General features: G+C 36.6%; 1 protein-coding gene across 1 annotated transcript in view; it reads right to left on the reverse strand.

The window, feature by feature from the left end:
• The window catches only part of CLSTN2 (calsyntenin 2), a 338,323-nt gene that overhangs the window by 184,268 nt on the left and 127,045 nt on the right, over nucleotides 1-27,010 (reverse strand). Inside the window, exon 2 of the mRNA XM_051782235.1 lies at nucleotides 18,497-18,619. Within this exon, the coding sequence (XP_051638195.1) occupies nucleotides 18,497-18,619 (123 nt within the window). The remainder of the gene's footprint in view (nucleotides 1-18,496; nucleotides 18,620-27,010) is intronic.

Raw genomic sequence — 27,010 nt, forward strand, 5'->3', positions numbered from 1 at the left:
GAAGATATTTATAAAAAAACCAAACCAGTTGTTTCACTACCTCATCCACTTCAAACTACTTTGAAAACACCTGCTCGACAGGACACATTTATTATACCTTTCAGGTATATTCTCCCATTCTTCCTCAGTTATCATGACTTGGAATAATTATTTGTTCTTATTTCCTCTTGTAGTTTTGTACTTTAGCCTTGAACTTACACGCAAAGCAATTCCTCAAACTACAAGATAAGTCTTTGGCAGCAGGAAAGGATATCTACCCCTTCTAAAACTTTGTGGCCCACATATTTTTGAGGTCTCCGATGTGCAAACCAACTTTTTCTACATGTTGTGCCTTGGGGAAGAGCTGAGATCTGGGTCCCTGTTTCATCCAGACCATCCTGCAGATGAGAGTGCCAAGGTAAACACTTAACTGTAGGTTTGTAGGGACTTCAAAACCAGGACACCTATTTGAATTAACAGTGTCCAAGATTTCCACATCCTGACACAAATCCCAACCGTGCTTGGATATTACTGCTGGTTTCAGCAGATGGCTGCACATTCAGAAGAATTAGTCACGGTGCTAACAGAGTTGGCAAAAAAAAAAAAAAAAAAAGTTTATTTCTCTTTTACTACTACTTCTGCTCATTTTCAGCCACAGTGAAGATCCTGGTCTCATATCAGTGATAAAGATTAGCTGGTTTGCTGCAGCAGTTGATTCATTTTGCTTCATAGGTAATTGTATTTTGTTTGATAGTCAATTTTTCAGTTCTTCAAGGGCTTGAAATTAGGAAGATAAGGTCCATCAGGAAAGTTAGCCCCAACTTGCTGAGCACAGGAAGAAGGTTATGCAGAAGAAACATACCATTTTTACAGATGAGACTGGGAAAAAAGCCAAGGAACTGCTGTCAGCATTTCAGTAGAAGAAATGAAAACTAGATCCAGGACTTGAGTCATCATTAACAGAGCAGAGGGTTCAAATAGGTCTTTAATATTTAATTCTATATGTATAATTTTAAATCCATTACACTTTTGATATTTGCAGATCTAACAGTCATTTATTTGCTGCACTAACAGGGCCACAATCATGAAATAGAAGATAAAGTGCTATTCCAGAAAAACTGAAGAGGGAGGGAAGGTGGTTGGGAATTTTGGCTCAGACCAAATTTTTAGCTGTTTCTATTTCTTGAGAGCAGTTGGGATGGTCAGTTTTCCCAAAACAGCACTATTTTGTGTCACATACTTTACACAGACCAAAAATGAACATTGGCATATATTACTGCTATTTGTTTTTACTCATTAGTGTTCTAAAACACTGAAGCTGCTTTATGTATCAATGAAACAATTACTTCCCCTTGGAAACCAAGGGGCACATTATTTAATTTAGCCACAGAACTGAGCTTTTGGAGCTGTCCAGTCTTTTGAGCAATCAGATCTATTAACAAAAATAAATAAACCCCACTATTTCCTCCCCTTACGTCTGAAAAGAAAGGATTCACTGAAGTCACAGCATGTGGCCTATTATTCTTGTCAGTTGTATAGTAAATATGAGACCTCTAAATAAATCAACTAGAAATACCTGCAAAAGAGCTTTTTGAAACAAGGCTATTTTCCTGAATAGAAGGGAGAGTAAACTAGAAAAAAATTATTGGCCAGACCCATGTGTGTCTTATTGGACCAGGTCCAAACTGCATTCACTTTTTTCAGTAGATCAGCAAAAACTCATGCCAGATGAAACTCTGACTTGTTATCATTTCAAACAGATCTTGTCCATTTTCTTAACAAACTGAAGTTAATCCATTAAATGCACAAATGGCCCCTAGACTCTTCCAATGCAAAGAATTAATAGTGTCTTCATGAAAGGATCTTATATTTCTTTTCTGAAATGCATTCCTGCAGCAAGGAACAGAAAGCATTACTGTAGCTGTCAACAGGTGCAACACTGCCAGAGTGATGCTCTGCAGATGTGTGTCAGTGCACGTCAAAGGGGGGTACTGGCACAAGGTTCTGGTGTTAGTGATGAGATCACCTAGATCAGAATTCCTATGACAACTACAGTACTGTGTGACAAGGAAAAAAAAAGGACAGGAAAACAGACCATAAATACACCCACATATTTATTTGTGGTGTAACGGAAAAGGCAGCTTCCATTTAAGTTTAAAAGCCTATCAAATTTAATTAAAACTGCATTGTCATCACCTATGATTACAACCACTATACCTAGAAACAGGAAAAAATAGAAAACCCCTTTGTGTATAACCTCTTGGTGCACAAAGAATGAACAGCTGAGATTACTCTGTCCCCTACATGAAGGGCTCAGCACCCAGCACATGCCATTCCATGGAGCACTGCAGCTCACAATGGACAGTTCTAATGGGCTGATTGCAACTGGAATAATTTGATAGACAACAGAGCATGAGAATTGTGTCTTTAAGTTCTATTTCAAGTGCAGACTGTGATAAATAAAATGGCAAGAAATCTAAAATTAAATGCTTATCAAGTGGAGACAATTGAAAAATTTGCAATAAGCCATGAGAGGCAAACATCTACATTTCAGGATTGTTCTGCTTCTTACAAGTGTCTACAGGAAATAAAATGAAAGTTTTAAAATGCTAAGAATTTTTTGTTCAAGGAAATAAATATACACAGACATATTCTTTATATATATACTTATAGGAAGCTGATGTACATGCCTGTACTTTTGACCAGTTTGGACAGGGCCCTGGAACTGAAGCAAGTGTGGTTTTGAAAATCGTAGAAGGCATCTTGCAAAACAAAAAAAGGAACATTCAAGACAGAAAATATTCCAATTAATGTTGGAATATGAAAGAGTAAGGATTGCATATATAACAGTCCTCAGGTTCAGCAGCAATTATATTAATAACATTCATTTATTTCAAGAGATTCTTACATGTGGATAGTCACCAAATAATGAGTGGTGATCAACACAGACATCTAAGTGACTCCCCAAAATCTGTGTCAGATGAGAGAATTAAATTTTGATTTCTGAAGTCCTCTGGGCTCTAATTCCTTTAAGGAACAGTTACACATACAAGCCTTTGGTCAAAGAAGAAATTATAAGAATTTATAATTCTTAGAAAAGAACAACATAAAATGAGCGTATGAGAAAACTGGCTGACAGGTGAGGTAGAAACACAAGCTGGCAGATCACAGCCTTTCTCAGTCAATTCAAGAATGTGTTGACAACTAATGGAAGAGAGGGAAGACTCCTCTCTTTCACTCCTTTTCTAAGTTGTTTCCATTGTCATCAGCAAAACAGCACGTAATGGCTTAAGTGCAGAATACTGAAATATTAATTCCTGTGCCCTAGTTTTATGCTCTGTGCACTCTCCTGAAGTGTGATAAGTTACTTATTTTGGTTGCCTGATAAAAAATTGATCAATTCTGGCCAGTGGAAACCTCTTAAAAAGTCTGGTTTTACTCAAGTGTAAACTCAAAACCCAGCACCGCAAAGCAGCTTCGGTGCATTCAAAAAGCAGAAAAGCACAGTGCAATATCACACATGAGATACAGTTTTCAACAAATTATACTGAATTATAGTAATTCTCTCAATGCAAAAATTCTGAAAATTTTACACAGATGAAGACAAACTCGGAATAAATATTATAACATTCACAAAACTACCTGAAGCGTTCAGCATGTCTTTCCTTCTGTGTATTCAGGCTACTCTTTCCCAGAGTTTACCTACTGATTTATCAATCTCAAAAATTAATTATAAGCCAAGATCAGTACAGCTTATTTCCCATTAGTTTTAGGAATAACGATGACTCAGTTTTCTCTTTTTTTATTCAAAGCTGAATGCCCAGTTTTAAATCTGCTTTCACTTGCCTTCTGAGGTTTGGATTTTTCCATGTTTATTATAGGAACAGAGTTCAAAATCTCATATTTTCATAATAAAAGCGTCCCAGAATGACTTAATAAAAAGTTGGTATTATTTATGTATGGTTTGGACTTGCAATTTAAAGTCAGTATCTTCTCTGATTAAGAGTCATTCTCAAGGGTGAGCATAAGAACTACTTTCATCTTCAGTAGAGCAATTTCAAAAACTGGCCTAGGAAGCTGTATGCTATTTTAAACAAAGTAGTTGTACTTCAGTCTCTTACTGAGGATTGCAGACTAATTCACACAGAAATTGCACTGTGGGCAAAGTATTACTGATAATTCCCATTCAGCTAAATTACAATGAAAACTTTACTGCCTTGGCTTCCTCATGGCAGTGTTGTCCTCCTAGAAGGTGATCATTAAAAATCCCAAAATGTAAACAGCCTATGGCTCCAGATGCTTCACCCAGTCATCCAATGCCTTTGACCCAGTGTTATTTCAAACCTTAGCAAACCTTCCTATGGTGAATCAGTTTAAAATCAGTGAAAACAATTAAAACACCACCATATTTTAAGATGGTCTATAGCTTTCTAGTTTTTATAGAGTTTATTTGCAACCTTTAAATATGCTTTCAGAGTTATTATTAGTTTTCTTATTCTAAAAATTCTCTTGCTGTTCTGAGAAGTTGTTCTTTTTTTGTTTTTCAACTCTTAGGAAGTTAGGTCACCACCTCTACACCTGCCTAGTTACAGCATTAGGACAGACACACACGGAAGTGTTCATCCCTGAGCAGTTTATTTCTTCTCTTCTGTGAATATAACATCATATTGAAATAAAAACTAAAAAATAAATCAGCATGGGGGGGGTTATTTCTGTATCTAATTCTGCCCAAAGCCACAGTCATTGGCAAGAAAAGTTCTAACCAAGTTTACTTTTACCTGTAAAACCATAACAACAAACAGATTACACAGGGACTCAGAGAAAGCTGTCATTTTTCTGCTGTGCTATCACATGCACATATAAAAGCACACTTTCCAGTGATCAGTAGGCAGTGCCTTCTACTTAAATCTTGCAGATTAAAGCATAAGACTATTTTGTTTTCAGTACATCAGCTGTGTTTTCAGCCCCATACCCAGCAGCCTTTGGCTTCTCCAGTGACACTGATAATCTGCCATATGTGGCATGTCCTATAGCAGCACAGCCCTAGAGAGATTGGACTGAGATCAACAACATTGTTTGTTGTAAAGGGCATTGAGAATCTGACAGATGGCAACAGCTGGGTCAAATTCGATTCAAGGGGGGACTTTTTAATCAAAAATTTTATACAAAGCGTATGGGGCTTTTCATCGCATATGATTTCTCCCTCACTGCACACCATTTCCGCTGCCTTTCATGATGCTGTTCCGAGCAGGCAGTTCCCACAGAACAGCCAGTTGCCACAAATAAGGACAGCATAAATGGATAAACATTCATTTAAGTCAACAGAGCTGCATAATTTTGCCCTTTGGCCTACCTATAGTTTTAGTGAAACGCTGCAGAGGTGAAGCCCTGGGAGAAGAGGCCACACAGAAACACAGCTCTCGGCTCCAGTGGAGTTGCCAGTTGGGATGCAGAAGCTTTGCTGTCCTAAATACCGTGTTCTAGTCCAAAACCACCTAGAAGCTGATGCTAAATTACTGTCATCCTTTCAGTTCTGGCATGCCTATTCATTATAGTGTTACAGAGCATTTGATTTCTGTGCTCTGGATTCCACATCAAATACCACGTTAGCTCTTCCTGCCTTCATTCATGGCTTTTTTCATTAGCACACCTGGAAGCTCTCCAAGGCAAGCATCAGTGAGGAGCTGAAGTCTCATCAGAAATATCCATCAAATCTGTCACATGTACTAACAAATCAATCAAGTACCAATGCACCTTTCAAAAACTTTTTGAGCGGCTGGTTAAAAAGTGACCCACCTGACTCAAACTTTCCAACAAAACACTCTGGGCCTGACACACTGTGGTTATTATATCCACTGCTGCAGAATAACAGTTACTTAAATTTCTTCGTCATATAGCAGAAATAAGTTAATTTTAAATGCCTGAATTAAATTTAAATTTAATTAATAATTCTAAATTAATGAGTTAAATTTAAATATAGTTTGCCTATGAAGATTAATTTCTATAATAGGTTGGTAATTGCTCTCATTTGTGAATCCAAACTATTTTCCTCTTGTTTTAAAACTAATCTAAAAAGCAAGTAAGTTATAGTCCGTCATGATTTTTAAAAATTAAGGAACAAATCAGAAACTTAAAAATTCAACTCACATTTTCAAAGGTAATGTAAGTCTGTTTTGCTGTAGTTATCTTACCTTGCTAATTGGCACACTGGAGTCACTTTCAAACAAGTAACAGTTATCACTTAGAAGAGCTAGTTCTTTTTCTCTCAATCTTTGTATTATTTTCTAATCTTCACAGAAGAGACAATGCTATAACTGAGGGAATTGTTCTGTGATGCGAATGAGTTTATTACAGAAGTAGTGTAATACAAGTGTGTGTATATAACAGGCATGTGCTGGTTAATTGTGTCCAAAAGATGCTATTACAGGCACAGAAATTTTAAAATCATGTGCATCCTAAATGTCTATAACATACCTACCTATATTTTACCTATTCGTGCCTCCATGGGTTTTCACTAAGAACAGAATGCCTCAAATTCAGGGTCATGGAAGGGCACAACAAACAAATCAATTTACAATCCATTAGACTGAAACAAGATATTGGGAGTGTGGTGGGACCCAGAGGGGCTGGAAAGAGAGCAAGAATCCGAGTGAGACCATGTAGCTATCCAAAGAAAAGGATCAGGGCATCAGGAAGATGACTGAAGCTGTTTAGAGAGTATTGGTTGGTGATTTCACATCATTTAAACACACCACTGTGTCCTCCTAAATTAAACATGCCTGAGCCAATTAGCTGGGCAACTCGAATTTGCCATCATGGCAGGAGCAGATGATAATGAGGGCTCTGTAGAGCTTGTGAGGTGGCAGATCTTGAAATAGTGCAAAAGACTCAGCAAATGATATATTCAATTTTCTCAAAAACTTCTGAACTCTTTTTGTTCTGATTGTCATCCCCCTCGTGATGAAGGAGGCAACAAAGCAAAAACATCTTACATTGTCTCCACTGTCCTCTCTGCACTGCCTTTCAGTCTGAGAAACAGGAGTCATCCTGACAGCAGAGAACATGTAAAATAAGACAAAGACTTGGTCCATTTAATACAAAAGCATCAGGCTTCACTTTTAAATGAAAAGGTTGTTTCTGAATCACTGAACAAAATTCCTATGCACTAGCCCAGTGTCACTGGCAAAGAACCCAATCAGTGTTGATCCTAAGAGATTCTCCAGATAGCTGGAATAAGGTTAGGTATTTCTAATTGCGCCATTCTTTTTGCTTGAGACTGTGTTTTCAATTATAAATGTATTAGATCTGATACTCCTAGCCAGCATGCAGATTCATATCCTTTGGAACTTTTACAGTGTAATTTTTTAACCAGTAATCCAGAGCAACAGGCACTTAGATGACATCTGGGTGTCACTGCGGCAGGACACCTTTAAAAGAAAGTTTTATACTATTTAACATGGGACAAAGAACATGCCAAACTGGCCAAAGGGATATTCCATACTGTATGTGTATAAACCAGGGGGAAAGATGGCCAGGGGCTGCAGCTTATGAACTATCATTGGTTATCACTTGGATATTCTAATTCTGTTATTATTTTCTTTCCTTTTCTGTTCCTTTAAACTGTCTTTAGCTCAACCCACGAATTCTCCATGTTTTCCCTGATTCTCTCCCCAGTCCCATTGGGGTGGGGGAATGCAGGAAAAGCTGTGTGGTGTTCAGCTGCCTGCCAGGTGAAACCACAACAAGATCAATAGAACATAAAAGGTCAGAAGGGAGATTATGTGCAGTAAAAAGTCCATTATATCTTGTAATAAAATCTTTCCTGTAAAAAGCTATTTAAAATTAAGAGTAAATTAATATATTGCATTTAACATGAAACAAAGACAGATGTCCAACAGCATGATAAGTTTGAATCCCTACCAATCTCTTGCATAACCAAAATTTTCACACAATGACAGTTAACCAGAAAATTAAGTCCCACTGATAGACAAATTTCCCAAATGATTCAATTCCAGATAATATAGGTTCTTCTTAAAGTAGTATTCAACTATTTATTTAAAGATTGCATTGAAAATATTTTAACATGTTTAACCATTAATTTCATCTCTCATAAGCTGCCATATTACTGAGAGGTCTGATATTAGTGTCTACTCATTTTTAATACACTCTAAAAACCACTGGGACAATGACAACTAAACGAGTACTTATATGCTGTCAAGGTTCACAAGAGACATGTGGCCTCTGATGACTGTTATGTGATTACAGTCAATCCAGAACTGCTGTACAAGATAATTCACTCTGGGTGTGAATCCCTGCCAGGGTGTTCACTCAATACCATGTGGTCATTTTGCCCTAAGAGTGAACTGCACGAGTCACTCTGCTGTCAGCTGTCTTCAATGTACTTTCTTCTGATTTTTATAGGGGCACAAAACACATAAAGAACATTCATGGTTTAGCAGTCACGTGAAGTTAAACCACTGGTATTAAGGATTTTTATTCATAACTAATATTTTATAAGTCTCCATTTTTTTAGTGTATTGTACATAGCTGTACTACTTGAGAGTGAAGAGAATAGGGCGAGTGGAAGGTGTCCCTGCCCATGGCAGGGGATGGAATGAGATTACCTTTAGGGTCCCTTCCAACCCAAAGCATTCTGTAATTCTGTGATTCTCATACCCAGTGCAGCAAGAGTATATGTGACTGTGTAATAGCTGAAATAAGGATCCTGACAACCGAATATACCAGATACACTTGGCTGTGTCTGGTGTTTCCACACAATGTAGCTATACCAAAACAATCCAGCCTCTCTGGATTTGCAGATATCTTAAAATGTAGGCAATTAATTTTTTTAAGTCCCTTGAAGCCTGCTTTAACAAAATTGCATGGAATGAAAGCCAACCAAAACCTAGATATTTTATTAGCCCTGTTGTTCTTAATATGTCTCCTCAGAAAACCCAGTCAATTTTTAAAGCATTTCTCTCAGTTCTCCTTGCTGCCTCACTGTATCTCAGTGGGATCGGTACCATTCACAACAGCCCTGTGACATTTCCCTACACATGCAACGTGATTAAGAAAATACTTGGTTCTTTACATCATCTGTTATCATCATAAACAATTGGGTATTTTATTTCTTGATATTAAATCCATAATGGCCAAGAACAAACACAGATCTATTCAACAATAAGTATATCTAATTTGTTCCGCATTTTTAGTACAAAACAGGACATATTTAATTTCTTCTTCGCAAAACAGAACCCCAAGACTAAACCCTCAAGAAATTATTTTTTAATTTTGAGAACCAACAACTTAAAACACTTCTCCACAATGCACCCTATCTCAGCAGTCTTCAACGTTTTTGTAAGAATACACTTCCCCACTCCACTGTTTGCCAAGAGTTTCTCTTCCTGTCTCTGCTGTGCCTCAGTAATGCATCTGCCTGAGCAGCTGGCAGCTGTGACAGACACAGAGCTGTGTAACCACACTGATGGGCATCTCTGGTACAACTGTTCACTCAGGTTCAACACCCACACTAATCCAATTGTTACACCTACTAAAAACATACTACACACCTATTTCACAAAAGATTATGGAACAGAAGACAGCAACAGCTGACAGTAGCAAATCCTCCTTGTGCTTGGTGCTGCACTCAGAGACTGTTCAGGGCTCTGTGATCATTGAGATAAAAGCACTTACAAGATTTTTTTCTTTATACAATCTAAACACACAAGAAAAAGGACAGTGGAGGAAACCACAGATCAGGAAAACAAATTGGTTTGACCCATTTCACACAGCCAGAAACAGGACAATTGAGTAGAAAATCAATGACCTAAACCACCTGTCCAGAGTTTGAATTCTTTATATTCTCCTTCCCAGTTTTGCTTCGTGAAAGTAGCATCACATACGTTTTTAAGGCTGCCCTAGCAAGCAAAGGGATCAACAGCACTTTGAGGCTATTGAGAGTATCTGTTCTAATCCAGAAAAATAACTTTTTTTTTTCAGTTGGGAGTGAAAAACAGCAGGTTTAAAGAAAAGTTTCTTAACTATTATTTCCACAAGAGAATCATTGGCCAATAAGCATAAGAAACTAAAAATTAAATAGTTATCTATTTAGGTTGTTCTTTTAAAATGTTTTTATTATTTAGAAACCATTACAGACAAGTGACATGTCCCTGCTCCTTACACTGACTCAAGTAGGTCCATTCTTAGGAATACATTTCAAAGCCTTTTGATTTTATTTTTAAAGCAAACTGGAATCCTGTGGTGCCAATTTTATTGCAGTAAACTTTTAAGTGGTGAAAATTTCAAGTTCATTTGTTACGTTACTAACACTTCATGGTATTATAATCTATTTTTTAACACTTCATAGTATTGTAAATTATTTTTCTAAGTCTGTATAAATAATGCTTCATGCCTTTACAAGCAATCTATTATAACATTCATTATCATTCACCTAAGAACATGACAACACAGGAACACACACATAAAAGGAAATATTTATGTAAAGAGATAGACATCACTGAATTAATGGAGAGACCATGGAAAGGATGAAAGCGTGAAGACAGATATAAGAGGGGAATTTGCATCATTTGACTCAGTTGTTTATTCCTTCCTTGAGCCCTCTCACTACTTCTTTCAGCCCTCCCTCTGAGAGACCTTTATGTTACTGTAATACTGGAAGTAAAGATGGGCACAGCTAAGGAATTCTCAGGTTGACATACTTTTGAATGCAAAAATGAACAGGTCAAGTTTACTGCTTCTTGGATATCCAATAATGAAGAGAATCAAACTATGCAAAATGAAAAATTGTACCAGGGGTATCATTCTTGCTTGTTTCAACCTATTCCCTGTCCATCTTCATGCCTTGCAGTTATTCTCGCTGGCATGATTTTTAAAATAGTTTCATTTATATCAATAAATGTTTGAAAATGTTTATTCTACCTGAAATTGTAAAAACTGAGGCAGTTATGATATCCACTGCAAGTTTAATGATGAGGTCTAACTACAGAAGCTTTACATTTTTCACCTGCTCACACCTATTTGGTGAGCACTTATTTTAACATATGAGCCTGTTCAAACCTAAGGCAGCCCTCAATGTATCACTCAAACCAGAGTAAGAGAACTATTCCTCATCCTTTTTATCTCCAAACAGATACATTTCCTTTGCCGTTCTTCCTCTAACGTTCAGAATTTAAAGTCATTAAGGAAACTTCTCTGATTTTAGAGAACAGCTGAGAAGAGTAGATTCCTCGCTTAACTGCATAGCAAAAATAACATCTCAAAGCAAGTTACAGACTTAATTCACTCCAAAACATTCCATGGCAGAGAAAAAAAAATTGTTAAAATAGTGTCTCAACAAAATAAATTATTTTCTGCAGCTTTTAAAATGTGTTCCTGAAAATAAACAGGTAACAAAGGCAGTTCATTGAAATAAATGACTTCAAATTTCCACTGCAGATTCAAGCACATTGTTCACAGTGTACTTTTTAACTAAAAGCAATGGTACTCAGACAGAAAGGCTTCATTATTTTCAAAGAAAGAGTGTGAGACAAAATCTACATCCATAGTCAGAGCAAAATAGCAGCTACCAATTTTTGGACCTATAGGCTTAGCAATTCCAGTACTTCCCACTTAGGTTTATATCTAGTATTCTGAACAGCCCAGAAGTTTATTAACTCACACTATTTTCCTGGTAACATCAGTTCTAACTTGTTTTAACAAAACAGTGTTTTACTTAAATGCTTATTTATTACAGTTCGTGCCAGATTCTGACCCAGTCCTATTGTGCAAGTTTGCATATCCACAGTAAAATCCTGCCCTATTTGTCAAAAGATCACATCTTATTTATAAAGAAAATTACTCAAAACCACTTCCAATTTATTTCAAATCAGTATTTTCCATAAATAGTCTTAAAGTCCAAGTGATTATCAGACTGGAATTAGGTGATTATGCTACTTTTCTTTCTTTCTAGCTTCAAGTAATTTAACATATTTAGGTGTAATAAAGTTTATTTCAATGTTCCCATTCATTATTCATTTAACCTGCCAAAAGCAACTTTCATTCACTCTCCAGGCATTTAGGTCTCATTTTCTTCCTAACCAATTACTCCTGCAATGACAGACCACTTAACAGCTCCTAAAAGCTCCATTAGAACAGCCTGAATCCTCGAACCTTTAGTCTCCTTTGGAGACATTGATGTTGCCTATTATTATTTCACCACTGTAAAAGCGACTAAGAAAAATAATCAAACTTACATGAAACTTCAAGAACAAAAAATAACCAAAACCCCAAATCCCTCATCTCTGAACTTCAGGGACAAACCAACAGAGGTCACTGTCAAAGTGACTGATTTTTTGGTGCATTCTAAATCTGAAACTTGAGCGTGTATCACTCTACCTTTACTGGACAAGGAGCAGCACCCCCTAGACCAAAAGCAGCATCTCTGGACCTGATTGTGATATTGACAATCTTTTATTTTTCCTTAGGGTAGGATCACTATGAAGAGATTCTTTTTTGCCTTTGAAGGTTACATCCTTAACTAATTAAGCTACATTAATAAATGTAAACTTCAAAAACAGAAGTCAAAAAATTATTAAAAAAATTTTTAGAAAAAACTGCAATACTCCATGGCTTCACTTGAAGTTCAGATTTTTTGATCATGCATAGTTTTCACAGAGAAATATTTAACACCAATTAATTCTGGGCATCATAAACTGACAGCATGTTTTAAGTCTGGTTGACAGTGAGTTTGAAATTATAATATTCAGAATCACAATTTTAAAATAATTTCTGTATCAAAATTATGTGCCAAATAGATAGCTTCTGTTATTAATGCCACTGCTTATCAATGCAAATAAACAAATGGGAAGGCCAGACAGCTTCACAGTTTGAAACAGAGAAATGGGATTTTGTTTTCAGCCCCTGGGTGTAAGTGGACTGACAACTACTGGATTTGCCGTGGTGCAGCTGGGAATACACAGTCCTCTGAACTGCTAAAATAACAAAGATGATCTGAGAGAGCTTGTGGTTGCAGCTTGTGGTTTAGTGAATATTCTGACATCCTCCTTGGCTAGGTTTTATTGTCTCCTTATTCTCTCTAGTGGTTTCAGCAGAGCCAAAATACAGCCAGAGACTGGGACTCCATCTGCAACTGCTTCTGAGACACAGATGATTTGTCTCTGTGGAGGCAGGAACATCTGACCTCGCTTAAAAAGACTATCTACAAATTTATCAAGAGCATAAAAGTAGCTTAAGACATAGTGGGCCCAACTCACTGGTTGAATTATCCAGCTTAACATTAACACATTGCACTCAAATGCAAGTCTGAAAATGGTGACACAGAGATGAGTTCAAGGTAAGAAAGAGCATCCATCACCTCATTGTTCTGAAAGTTTCCCCTTATTTCTGTGCTTCAGGTCTGTATCAGATAGCAGAAGCCCCCCCACCCCACCCCATGCTGCTTAAGATGCTCACAGTGCTTTTAGAGAGAAATATAAAAAATTGCTTAGAGAAAAAAAGAAATGGGAATACTCTGCTCCTCTGCTCTGCCTAGCTATTGTGGATAGGACTAAAACTAATGGGCAAAAACTGCAGTACAGAAAGTTCGGACTAAACATCCTGAAAATCAGTGAGCATGGTGAAGTGTGGAACAGATCGCCCAGGGAAGCTGTTGCATCTCTGTCACTACAGATCTTTAAGATTAGTACAGAAAACTATTCATCAGGAATGACACAGGAATAAAGGGTCCTGCCTTGGGCAGGAGGATGGACTGGAAGCATCCTGAAGTTTCTTTCAGATCTATTTTTGCACAACATTGCTGAGGAAATGTTGTTGCTCTTATTGAAATGCAGATAGCTGTCCTTTCCAAAAGCCTTCCGTAATCTTGCAGCATTTTGTGAGGGTTCTTGCTATCACAGAAACAGAATGCTGTCAAATTGATTTAGTGGATCTCACCTTGTTTCCAGCCAAACCACCCCTAAGCCTGAAAGTCAAATCCTTGAAGTGATTACCAGCCTCTTCACCAGAATGTGAGCTGACTGTTATATGGCTGAGCCTGCAGGTTGGTGTAAGATTAATTGAAGTCACATTCCTTCTTTTGGGTGCATTTTATTATATGTTTTTCAAGAGAGATTCCTCTGATGGATTTCCCTAACTGAGATAATAAGCCCATACTGCACCTATACAATGCCTGCAATTTCTTCAGGTTTTTTTGTGAAATTTTCTTTAGGTTTTGGAGGGGGGGTGTTGACCAAGGAGGTTGGGAGGGGATGGGGAAATGCCTGTGATACCCTGCAAAAGGCTCCAGGCTACTGCGGTGAGTCTAATTATTTTAAAGATCAGTTGTATGTCAACACCAGTGTGTGAAAATCCTTTCCAGGTCAGTACTTGAAAAATTGAAATATGGAAAAACTGTTATTCCTTCTCACACTTACAAGCTTACAATGGTACTTTTTCAAGCTTTCCTTCAAAACCAGGCGACTGAAAAATATACTTGCATGGAGAAGAGAAAGTGGGTACGTTTATACCATGCTGATTTTTACATATACTTCAATTATTCACAATAAATTCATAAGATAAAGAGACACAAAAAACCATTTATTGCAATCTTGCGAAAGACTTCATGCTCCAGTTATGAAATAGGCCTTAAGAAATGATCACATTTGACAGCCAGCATTTTCACAGGCACATATAGTCCTGTAAGTCTCTCCTTAGTCCTTCCTGGAAACACAGCCCTTTTGAGAAGGTAACTGCATAGAAGATTCCTTTTTCTCCTGTCATCATCCTTGATGTTAAAAATTATACAGAGGTGGGAAAAAAAGGGCAGATTGTAATAATTTTCTCTTGTGACCACTTGGGTTTGATGTGCACCATAATGTGTATCCTACTAGAAGGGGTTGACAGACTTACTTTAGTAGCCATGGTGATGAAAAAAGCACAGGTACAGGGAAAAACATTAAAGTTTCCGTAAGAGAAAAAGAAAATACTGTTTACAGTTTAGAGAAGGTCTATGCCACAAGAAACATTTAAATTAAAAAAACAGGAATAGGAAAATGGGTATGGAAAACAACTGAAAGCACTAAGGGCAGATAAGAATCACTGAATAAAAATGTGTCTTAATAACTCAGTTCTGCTGTTGTGCTTAATAACAAAGGGGTTATTTGGTGAAAGATTGTTTGCTCAGGTGAAAAATATGAAATGCATAAACTACTTGTGCACCAGGGCAATCAACAGGGCTGGGGAGCACAGTGCCAGGCCATCTGCAGATATCCCTCACTGTGGTTCCCAAAGTACAATGCAGATTATTTGGAGACAAAGCCTCAGTGAGACTCAAAGTCTCCAGTGAGGCCCCTGAGCACTCATTTTGACATGCCAGACTTTCTGGTTTGAGATTAGTGCTCCTCCTTGCTGGAGATCTCCTGCCTTGGCCATAAACATAAGGACTCCCTACCCTTCCTTCCACAAGTTAAGCATGGATCCAAAAGGACTACACCCTCACTAGCAAGATAAAAATATGGAATAAATAACTACAAATAATAGTAAATGTACAATCTAAATATGCATTTCACCTACCATGACCTGTCATATCTTTCAATGATAAACACTGTAAATTTCCCTAAACCTGTCCCAGATGGAAGAGGAGCACTTAAAAGAGAGTAAACTAAGAAAAGTAGAGAGATCCACATAACATCTGTCCACATAACATCCAGGTATATATTCAGGTATCCCCCAGGAACATCAACCTCATGGTTATCTTGATGTGCTTCTTGTTAGTTCCATTTTGTTTCCGTAGAAGTGAAGCACATGTGCAAAGGGAAAAGATATACAGCAGCTGGGTTGGGGTTTGGTTGGTTGGTTTGGGATTTGGGTTTTGTTTTGGTTTGTTGGAGGGACTCATTTGTTCAAGGAGATCTAAGTAGATATCTCAGCAGAAACCAAAACCTGCCCTGATATATTGTTGAATCTGGGCCTATTAAAAAAAACAAAAACAACAAAAATGCAAAATGTTTCTAAATACTATATCTCTTTTCTTCTGCAATATTTGGACAAAATACTGAAAATATTAACAGAGTGATGGTAAAGGAACTGCTGGAGCTCTGATTCTGTTACAATGGAAGACTGATATATTATACTGTACAAAAAGTTTTTCAACAGTTAAACAAAATATGGCCATAGAAGATACACCACGTTACCTCACTATTAAATGTACAACTACTGAATATTGTTAATGTTGTAGCTGTATCTATTTCAGCTTTCTCCCACTAAATACACTAGAGAAACTGAATTTTCCATAAAAAACCTACAATAAAATTAATGATATTATGAAACCAAATAAAACTACATGATACTAAAGCAGAAATTAAAAGAGAAACAACAAATTCCTCCAACAATTTAAAAAGGCAAGAGTGTTTAAAAAGAAGCACATGTTTTTCCAAACATGTAGGGAATCCAGGTGCTTCAAGGGAATTAAGGGTTCAATCAGTACTTTATTATTGCAGATCACTATGCCAAATGTACCATATTATCTGGAGATGAATCATTAATATCAAGGAATACACAGGAAGTATTTTCCCACCTAGACACTTCTTTTATTATAAATAATTCAAATCAATAAACAAAGATAAATTAAAATACTGTCTAATGTAATCACATAAGCCAGTCTAAGTTCAGTACTTCAAAGGAAGATTTTCTACATGAAAAGTAAATCACTGCTTAATGAAAAACGTGTTGATTCTCCCAATGTAAAAAGTGAAGAAAATAATTAGGCTACCAAATTCCCAGTCAGCACAGTTTGCAGTGTCAGTGAAAACAGCATGATTATCGTTCCTTTAAGGATCCCAGGGGAATGCAAGCAAAAGAAGCAAAAGAACATCCTTAGTAATAGAAAAATTTAAAAAAATAAAATGAAAAGGGCATCTTTTCACTAGGAATCAATCTTCATTCCTAAATAGCTGTACCTGAAGATTTCACAGATAGGTTTAGTTTAGCAAGGGTTTCATCTAAATTTATATTATTGTTCAACACAAACATTTGGAAGAATGAATTGCACACACATGTGGAAGTCACCAATATAACATAGAAGTGGTCTCAAATACAATACAGAATACTGCTTATCATTCAAAAATAACTTGGAAACAAGCATTTTTCCTCAGCTACAAAAAGTAATAACTAATTTAGGACACCTTATCCTGCACATCTTTGTATGAAGTGACCCTGCTTTGATTTTAATTAGCACCTCCCAGTTCAGGGCTGGCTGTTTGTGTTTGAATGGACACTGATTATGCATCTATTAGCAAATAACTCTGTGCCACGGGAAGGGATCAGCAGACAAAAGGGTTTCATACCAAGGTTGCTGTACCAATATGCACAAGCTGTTTGAGGCTTTTACCTCTGACTACGTAGAGTTCCCTCCACTGAACATCCCCAGTGGATGAGAAAGAAAAGGGTTCTGTGCAACAAAGAACCATGGGGCACTATGACTCACAAACAAATCTTGATATTAAATTGCAGTTCATTATATAAAAAACATTTGTGAATCCCTCTTTGGCAGGGTATGGATTGATGCCAGTAGGTGCTTTTGGGGGAAAATGTCTAATAACAGTTCTTTCATGATGCTGTAAAATGCTGTTTGGGCCAAGCACTTGGACTTGCTGCTTACTGAGCATGACTGTACTCCATAAGAACAAGGATCCTTATCTTACTAGTCCCTTTCCTTATATGAGGGACACTCTTAGGCAATAGCATGTTTTTGACAACTGCATCTTTTGAGGATCTTCAAAACAGCTGTCAAGCCTCACTATTCTCCTTCTTCTTCAAAAAGAAGAAAATGGAACAGGGAATTTAAAAGAAAACCTACTTCACATGCAAAAGTACTCTATTCTGCTTAAGGAACTCCATAATATGACAGAATAAGTGTCAGGAAAAATAGACTTAACACAGATGAAAACTTCCGTACGACACACATCTATCATGCAGCAACCTGAGCAAAAATCTTCAAAAACACCATTAAAATTTCTGTCCAAGCCTTGGCAGTTATGAAGTACTCACACAGTAACACATGATTTGAGCAACTTTAAATATTTGTCACACAGTTTTTCCACAGTCAAGGAGAAGAATAAGAAGAGAGAAAGCAGGGGCTGTTGTTCCTGAACAAAATTAACTATGTATTGTTACTTTAAGCAACTATAATGACTCATTTCTATAATGGGAAATTCAAATTTAATTACAGAAATATTGTGTTTTATTAAAAAATGTGTCAATAGTGGAAGCCTGCTGTATTATGCTGTTAATAATCTCTTTTGTCTTGAAACAAATGAGCAGACACATCCATTGTAAGAGACACCTCATTTCAAGGTCTGTGGGCCAATGGTCAGGTCCTGAGTACTCAGACACAGCCTTTACACAACCTTCACACGTCCTTCAAATTACATCATCTCTGCACTGCAAATCCCATCCTTAAAATGCTAATAAATTCATACTACAATCCATAAGCTCAAGTGCTGCTGCCAGTGTATATTCCTACCTGCAAAGGGAACAGGTGCATCTTTGTCCAAAGCAACGAGGGGAGGATCCAAAATTACAGTGTCATTGTTCTCAGTTATGATTCCGTGGTAAGATGTCTCAATCCAGGGTTTGTGTTTGTTCACTGGAAGAGAAAAAACACGCCTAATTAATTTGGTTTGTGTTTTACATGCATTTAGCTCATTTTATTTTTAAAGAGAAATTATTTACCATATGCCCAATATCAATGTTATCACTCAAAAGCCACTAAAAAAAGCCCAAAGTACTTCATAAACATTCAAATACCAAAACAAAGTGACGTGTATTGTACAGTAATTCACTGACAAGAAAAACACAAACATCCCTCCAATTAAGACACCAAAAGCAAAACACAATTTTCAAAGTCTTTTTAATGTGTTCTCAATTGTCAGACATAATTAGGGGCAGACACTTTAGAAGAAATTGCTTTCAGTTGCAAAGCTCTGATGCAAGAGAAAGGACAACCAGAGAAACACAACTCAACAGGTCACAAAGCCAAGAGAAGGGCAAGTGGGAACATTTCACTCTTGATCAACTGCTCACTTTATTTTTTGAAAAATATCTAAAATAACTTTTGTGTTCTGCACATCATAGACAAAAAATAAACTTCTACATTTAAATCACTTTTATGAAAGCCTCCACCTTTTTCATTTATGAAAACCAGCTTTACTTATGCTTAAATGGGATCTCAAGTTTTTCTAGAAAAACCTATCCTTCAAATTCAGCTTTAGAACATTTGGATATATCTGGTCTTGACATACAAGGAAGATCACACAAAAAGACACTTTAAGGAGAGGATACTCCACTTATCATCATATTGTCTTATTCCTGAACCTCTTCCATGTTCATCCCTCTCATCATCCATCTAATATTTTTTGCTAAGTATAAAGATACAAAATAAAAAGGAAGGGGAAAATGTAAGAGGCTTAGCTTTGCTATGCTTATAAAGAGCATTTTCTTCTTGCAGCCACAATCTGAACATTCTCTCTTTGGAGCTCCTACATAAGTAACACAACAGTGTTTGTACCTATTATTTAGTTGTGTGTACCAAATGCTGAAGAAAACATCTGGTGAGTTAACAGAATTCACCTCAAAGACAGAGAGCTGACACTTAAAGAGAAAAAAATTGAATCAGAAGGGATTATTTAAAATAACCCCGTTACGAAACCAAACAAAATCCACACACACAACCCTAAACTCTTTCCTGCCCTGTCTTCTGTAAAACCCCAGATATCAAACTCAGATATCTGAGTTTCAAGGTTTTTTCCACAGTTTCTTCCTTGTGAAGAAAGTAGCAAAATCCACTATGATAACAGAGGGGGCTCTGGCCTCAGGCACAGAGCTGGGCAATTAACAAATTATTATGTATACTGGATATCTGGCAAAAGCCAACAAATACATTTATGGTAAACTGAAGTTCATTCTCTTTCTTTCTTTCTTGCTGCTTTGTTTAATCCTTAGGACATGGTGGACATTATTTTATATTCTAGCATTTATATGTCAACTTTGAGTTCATTTCTATGTTGCAATGTATCTTCTTTCAGAAGAAAGCACATTTAGCTTCACAGTGGTTGGTTTTGCCCATTTTTGCAATAACTAAGCAACAGGAAGATTAAACTGGGGATGTGTCAGGGAAAGGTGAAATGGAAAATAGGGGTCTCAAATCTCTTCATCTTGTAATGACTGTACAGCCAGAGGAGAGATTGGCGAGTTTATGTAATAGATGAAGGCCAAAAGTCTTGACGGTGTTGAAATATGAGAAGTGATGGATGCAATTTCAGAGCTCTGTATGGCATTTGGGATTCCAGTTTGCAGGGCAGTTGAAATATTCTGCATTTGTTATTTGAATACGTGAATTGCCTGAACATCCAGCCACAGAAACGTGCTGCACTGATGCTCTGCTGTGGCTCAAAGGCTTAGATTAACATGTACTGGACAGAGCAAGAGGGGATCTCTTGATTGAAGACAGACACAATTTAATAATGATGAAATAGTAAATAGGGATTGGCAAGCAAATGGAGTCCCTGCTGGAAATAAAAGTTCAAGTACTTTAATGCTTTTCATTCCTCCTGATTCTGTTAATTGTCTGAGCTCTCACCAAAAAAAAACCAAACAAAACAAACGTCAAAAAAAAACCAAAAAAGCCAAAACAAACAAACAAACAAACAAACCCAAACATAGCCACTAAACAAAACAAAAAATCAAAACCCACCCAACCAAAAAAAAAATCCTCCTCTGGATTCTACAGAATTGTTTTAACAGCATTTTGGCTAAAGAAACAGTCTCAGGACACAGTGATTGCAATTCTACTGGCCTTATGTTTTTTCAATTAGTGTCCAATGAGCAATAATGAGTCAAATGAGTGACAGCAACACAATTTCTTAAATCATGTTGGGGTAGGAAGAAAAGAAAGTACATTACAAACATATTCTACAACTTAGACCTAGAGCCTAGAGGATGGTATTAAGAAGAAAAGAACAATAAAACAAAAGCAAAATACAATAAAATGTCAAGTTTTTGCAAGTTTTATCAAATACGTCTCCAAAAGAAAAAATTATGACTATACAAGTTTCAAGTAACCTGTGATGTGGAAATTTTACAAATAATGGAAATCATCCACAGTCTTTGGGAGAGCAAAACAATTCTTTTGCATCAGATGATCTATAAATCTGAAATATTTTCACATCACTAAAATTACTGATCCTTTACGCTGTTTTGGGTACTTGTTTTAAAATAAGAAATCTATAATACTGAGATTACTTGCTGGTGTTCTGGTTCAGGGGGTTGTTCATAGTTTCTCTGCTAAAAGCTGGTAAAATGTTAACAGAGAAACTGCATAAACCACTGTATAGACTCCCATTAGATATTACATTGTAAAAGAAAAACTTTCAAACATGACATGATTAATGAATACTTTAAGTTTCTTACTCCAAGACAAAAGGGCAACTCCAAAACATTAGACTGGTTTAAATCAGTGTTTATCCACAGGTTAACACACCTCTCAAAGCTCTGATATTTTCCTGTCCCTATTCAACAGCTTCAAAATAAACAGAACTTTAAATATTCAATCAGAAGTGTTTTGCCCTGTCTCTTTTGAGCTACTGACTGTACTTCAAGATATTTGAGTCAGATTTTAGGTCAGGTTTCCAAAGCCACAGTAATGCCACACTGCATTTACTTGAAAACCACAACAACAAAGTTTTCCCATGCTATTTATTTCAGGCTATATGAAACTGTATGTTGAAATAAAAAAGAAAAATAAATTTCACATCATTTAAGAAGTTATCTAATTCCAGTTATACCCAGCATTTATTAGAGTCTCTTAAAGATTAACATGTACCTTTTTGAAATTTTTGTAAACTTTTCAATAAGATGGGAACTCTGTTTTATCTTTAAAATGGAAAAGGCATGAATGGTTAAAAAATATTTTAATGCTTCTCAATAATGCTTACAACAACATTCTATAAAATAAATGTTGATAAAGATGATGGAAGAAATCTATATACAGATTTATGTGAAGTTTCGGGTACCAAGAAAGCAGAGCACTACACAGCAAGCTAAGCTCAAAAGAACAAATAAACTGCATAATCAGCAGATAAGACCTATACAAAAAAATTCTTTTCCCTCTTAAGGTATATTAACTTTAGCACACTTACACTAACTCCAAAACTAAAAAAAAAAAAATAAATTATATATATATATATATATTATCTTTTTTACCAAAGATCTTTTCTGGAAGCATTTATTTTTTACCTTTTCCTTGCATTCTTCTAGCTCGGTGAAAGCTGAAATCACTATAAGGCTTTCATGAATTCAAACACATACTTAGTTAAGACATACAGATGAAATATACCCCTGCTGTAAGTTGTTTTTCTTTTTTAAACTTGCCTCCCTTCGTGTAATTTATTAGTCATTCATATAAAACCATAATATAAATAATTTATAGCGTCTAGGATAAGGTAATTAATCTTCCTTTATTACAGTTAGAGGTCAATTCATTAAAATTCATATGCACCATTTACACTGTATTTTCCTACTCTGTCCCACCAAAGCTTGTGGTTACAAGCCTTTGGATGTAATTAAACCATAGTGCTAGAAAACTGCCTCTCTGTGTTCCATCTGCAAATGCACTTGGCACATAAAATAACAGAGTAGAAAATGGCAAAAGAAAAACCAACTCATTTTGTAGAGTCTGCAGGAAATCTCATGCCCTCAGGAACATTGCCTTGGAAGTCAGCTTAAGGACAGGCTCAAAAATTAAGCAAAATGATTACAGAGAAAGGCCAGATGTTTAGAACCCCAAAAATACGCTGAACTCCTACATCCTACTCTGGTGCATTTTCTCCATCCTCTGCACAGTGCCCTGGGTTTTACCCCTTCCCTGTATCATACTCAAAACCCATCCTGCAACTTGAAAAACATCCAACTCCTGACACCAAACTCTCCCCGAGCTGTGATTGCACCGAGTATCTCACGTGCCCCGAGCGGCCCATGGGAAGCTCTGCAGCAGAAACGGAACAAAATCACACACCAGACACTGAAACATCAGCAGTAGGAAAAAAAATCATCAACCCCCTCCCCTCCTAAGCCCTTTGGCAATTCCCCAACAAGGCCTTTACCCAGAGCATGGCTCTGGGTGCACGAACTCTGTGCTGCAATGCCTGTGCCCTGCCTTATGAGCCTGCAAGACATGCACAGAGCTCTCTGAAGGCAGTCATACTCTGTACATTAAATCTTCCAAGCCTCAATGCCTGTGAACAACAAAGCTGCAATTGGTCAGTGCACAAGCATTATTATAACAGGACTACAATATAGACAAAATGTTGGAGGACATCATCTCATGAGGACAGACATCATCTCTTCTCTAACCCAAGACTGACACTTGTTTGGGGCAGGGAAGGGGGCAGTGGGTGGAAAGCAGCACGTGTGCAAAGGATACAGTACAATGGTATTTGCAAATTTCAGATGGTTTCTGACTGAAATTGCTCAGAAAATGTCACTGATCCAAAAATAACCCATTAAAGAATTATGAAAGGAAAAAAAAAAAGTGTGTATTAGAAGCTTTAACTTCAGACACTAGGGCAGATTCAATATGGTCCAGTTAAATCAACTGCTGATTTCTAAACTACAGGGAGATAAAACCCGAGGTAGCAAATTATGAGGGTTAAGAATTGCTTTATGAATGCAAATGTTTTCTTTCCTTTTTTTTCCAGTATAGTACTTTCCTTAGCATACACTTCAGCTCTAAGTCTTTTCATCTGCTAACTTCAGTGATCTTCAGCTCAGCCTGCTGGAATCCTGTCTAAGTGTCAAAGGCCTTCCCCTCAAAAAAACAGCCAAATTGAGGATACTCAGGAAGCCTTTTAAACATGTGCAGAAAATCCCATTAACTTCAGTAAAATACAAAAGTCTGAACTTCATGCCTTGTGCAGTCTGCACTACAAGCAGCAAGCCCTTATCTTGTACAGCAAAAAAAGAGAGTTATTCTAGTGCCCTACTAGGAGGGTACTGCATAACAAATATCCCAATGATGCAGATGACATCCTGACAGCTGCAATGCAGTCCACTCCTCCTTTGGGGTGATACTTTGCTGGGTAAATGCCACAGTAAGACTTGTGGGGTCAGCAATAGCCAGAGCTCTAGCTCATTTTTCAGGTATTTCATAGAAAATGGCTACTAAAAATAGAATTTGTCCATTGTTAAAATCCTATGACCTGTTCTCTGGATAGTTTTAACAGCCCTGAGTTTTGGATCAAGAAGGAGAAACTTTAAAGGGAAGAGGGTGAGGTCAGAAGATGATTTTTGTCTCACCAATGTGGTCTGTGTCATGTTCATTTTTAGACATCCAAGCCAGAAGTTTTGGACGCTCATACCCTTAACAGAAATTTCCTGGAGTCTCCAGTGACTCTCATTTCTGATAACTGAAATACTTCAAAGATTATGTTTTCACTAAGCAAGTCCTCTTCACATAGTTCATAAACGTGACTGTATAGTGCACATGCAACTTTATAATATAATAGACCTTAATTCCTCAAAGACATGTCTTGAGACAGAAACATGGATTTCCTGAATTACCAGCTCCAGAATGGGCCAGGGATAGAAACTAAAGATAGCAGCCAAATCTAAAACCTCATAAAGTAGCAGCTAAGAACAAAAATGTTCAGAAGATAGGCAGATTTGGGGGCTTAGATCACTAAAGAAATGAGGATTAGGAGCTTCCAGACTTCCTCTGGAAGGCAGAGAAAACAAGGACATGGATAAATGCATTTATTGAGGAAAAAGAAACCAAGAAGTGGAAACTGAAAATGGTTGAGAAGTAGAAGTACATAAATATTTGCATTTTATAGGATTAAGTCTTTCTCAGCTTTAGAAAAAAAGGCAACATTGGGTAGCTCTACCAGCAGAACATGGAATACTATGTTTCCCTATATACAAAAGAAAATGAAAACTTGCCAGGAACTTTCACATATAAAACACATTTTACATGCTTTGGCAAAGAAAAATTGTAAAGAAGAAATTTATTCTTCTGTAGCTTAATGCTTATTTCTCCATGTGATGTCATTGCTTGAAATTACTGAATTACCAGTAGTAATGTTCTGGCTTTATTTTTAGATAGATAACTTTAAGTCATAATGCTTTATGTGCTTTTACATAAAATAATAATGTGAAATTCCTGTCCCAATTAATGCAATGTGCATTTTGACACTAAGTTCAGTTAAAGCTGAATTTATATGATTTATGAAATGTGATTATGAGATGTGAACTCTTTGGAGAACATTTTAACTAAGGAATACATTATGAGCAGTGCATCTCAGCAACATTAAATTACTCAGTGGAGATCCTACAGATAACTTGGCATTGATTTGAACAAGCTGCACAACAAAACCTGTTTTGCATGAAATATACTGCACAAAACAGTCTTCTGGCATAAGCACACTTTCTGGCCCCCAAGAGAAGGTCTTTCAATAATGACAATCCCATGAAAATCTGCTCTTATATTAAAAAAAAGGGGGAAATTTGAAGTGGAAGACTCCTTTGTTAGTTGGTCATTCTTATTACAAGCTAATTTGACCAAAAGCATCAAGTGCCTTGTCTAATGGACTTGATAATATTAGTAATTAGTCACCTGTTGGTTATTTCTAAGTAAAATGACACACACTGTATGTATTCTGATATGTTTAGATGTTCATGTATCTATAAATATGCTTGATTCTCTTGCAAATTTTTTTGTTGTTTTTAGTTTTGAGGTTTGAGTGGATTAATATTAAATTAATATTTATTAATAACCAAATTAATATTAAACATTCAACAAGAACTTAGTAAATGCTTTGGTCAATCCAAACCTGTGTTCTTCAGAAAAAACAGTCTAGCTACGAATTTTGTAAAACTCCACTCACAATATGGATATGTAAACCTTCTGACCCTTTCTGATAAGCACATTTTGAATTTTCATATGCATACAAGAATTAGCCTCATCATCACCTTTTAGGTAGTGGACCACATAGCTGTGGGTCTTCATGCTTTGAACTGCCTTTAAGCTTACAAGTTATTTTTATTAATACGAAAGAGATTTCAACTCCTTCATCAATTTTATCTATTGATAGTTGTCAAAACAAATAGACTACAGAGAATGTAAACCTGAATTCTGAGCTACCAGTCTTAATATTGAGTCTCTATGCCTCAATATTAAGACCAGGAATATCTTGTTTACTATATCTAAGGAACAAAACTGGAATTAGATGATGAGTTTGTCCCACAATTATGGGAATTTCAATAGCACTTACCCGATTATGTCCTGATAGATGAAAGTCTATCTTTGGGAAAGTATTTGATGGTGTAAAAATGCTTTCATTCATATCATAAGGGCAGAAAATGGTCATAAGTTATGTTTTCCAATATATTTAGTTGTGCTCAAAATCCACTTCATTTATCTTGCTTACTAATGCTGACCTTTAATTCAACAGAGATTTCTTATGTGTAGCCTCATTTCATTTAAAAATACATAAAAGCTTGAGATCCCCAATTTTTAACCCCTCTATCATTTCATTTAACTTTCTTCCATATTTAATAACTTCATGTTCACTATATGAAGCTGCCCCATTCTTACACACTTTAGCTCTTGTTTGGACTGAAAGATGTACAGAACATGTATTTATTTTCCATTATGAGAGTTTACAGCATGCATGTAAAATAAACCTGACTCTAGTCCTTATTCCTTAAATAAACAAGAATGGAGTGTCCTCTGAAGAGTTTTGTCAGATGATATCTCAACAGGGCTTCCAGCACAGTAGTTTCATGGACTGGCCACCAGTATCTTGCAAATAATCCAGATATTTCAAGCAATGCTGAGGAACATACAGATCACTAGCAAACATTTTTACCAAGACAGTGTGTTTTCATAGGGAGGGGAGAAAGAAAAAAATTCACTGATTATGCAGAAAAGCAAGAGCAATCCCCCAATAGCACCAAAGACAGACCTCACCAAGGAGTTACAGAT

Source organism: Manacus candei, unplaced genomic scaffold, assembly GCF_025592945.1.
Source record: "Manacus candei isolate 608988 ecotype Guabito, Panama unplaced genomic scaffold, ASM2559294v1 h1tg000015l, whole genome shotgun sequence".
Lineage (NCBI taxonomy): Eukaryota > Metazoa > Chordata > Aves > Passeriformes > Pipridae > Manacus > Manacus candei.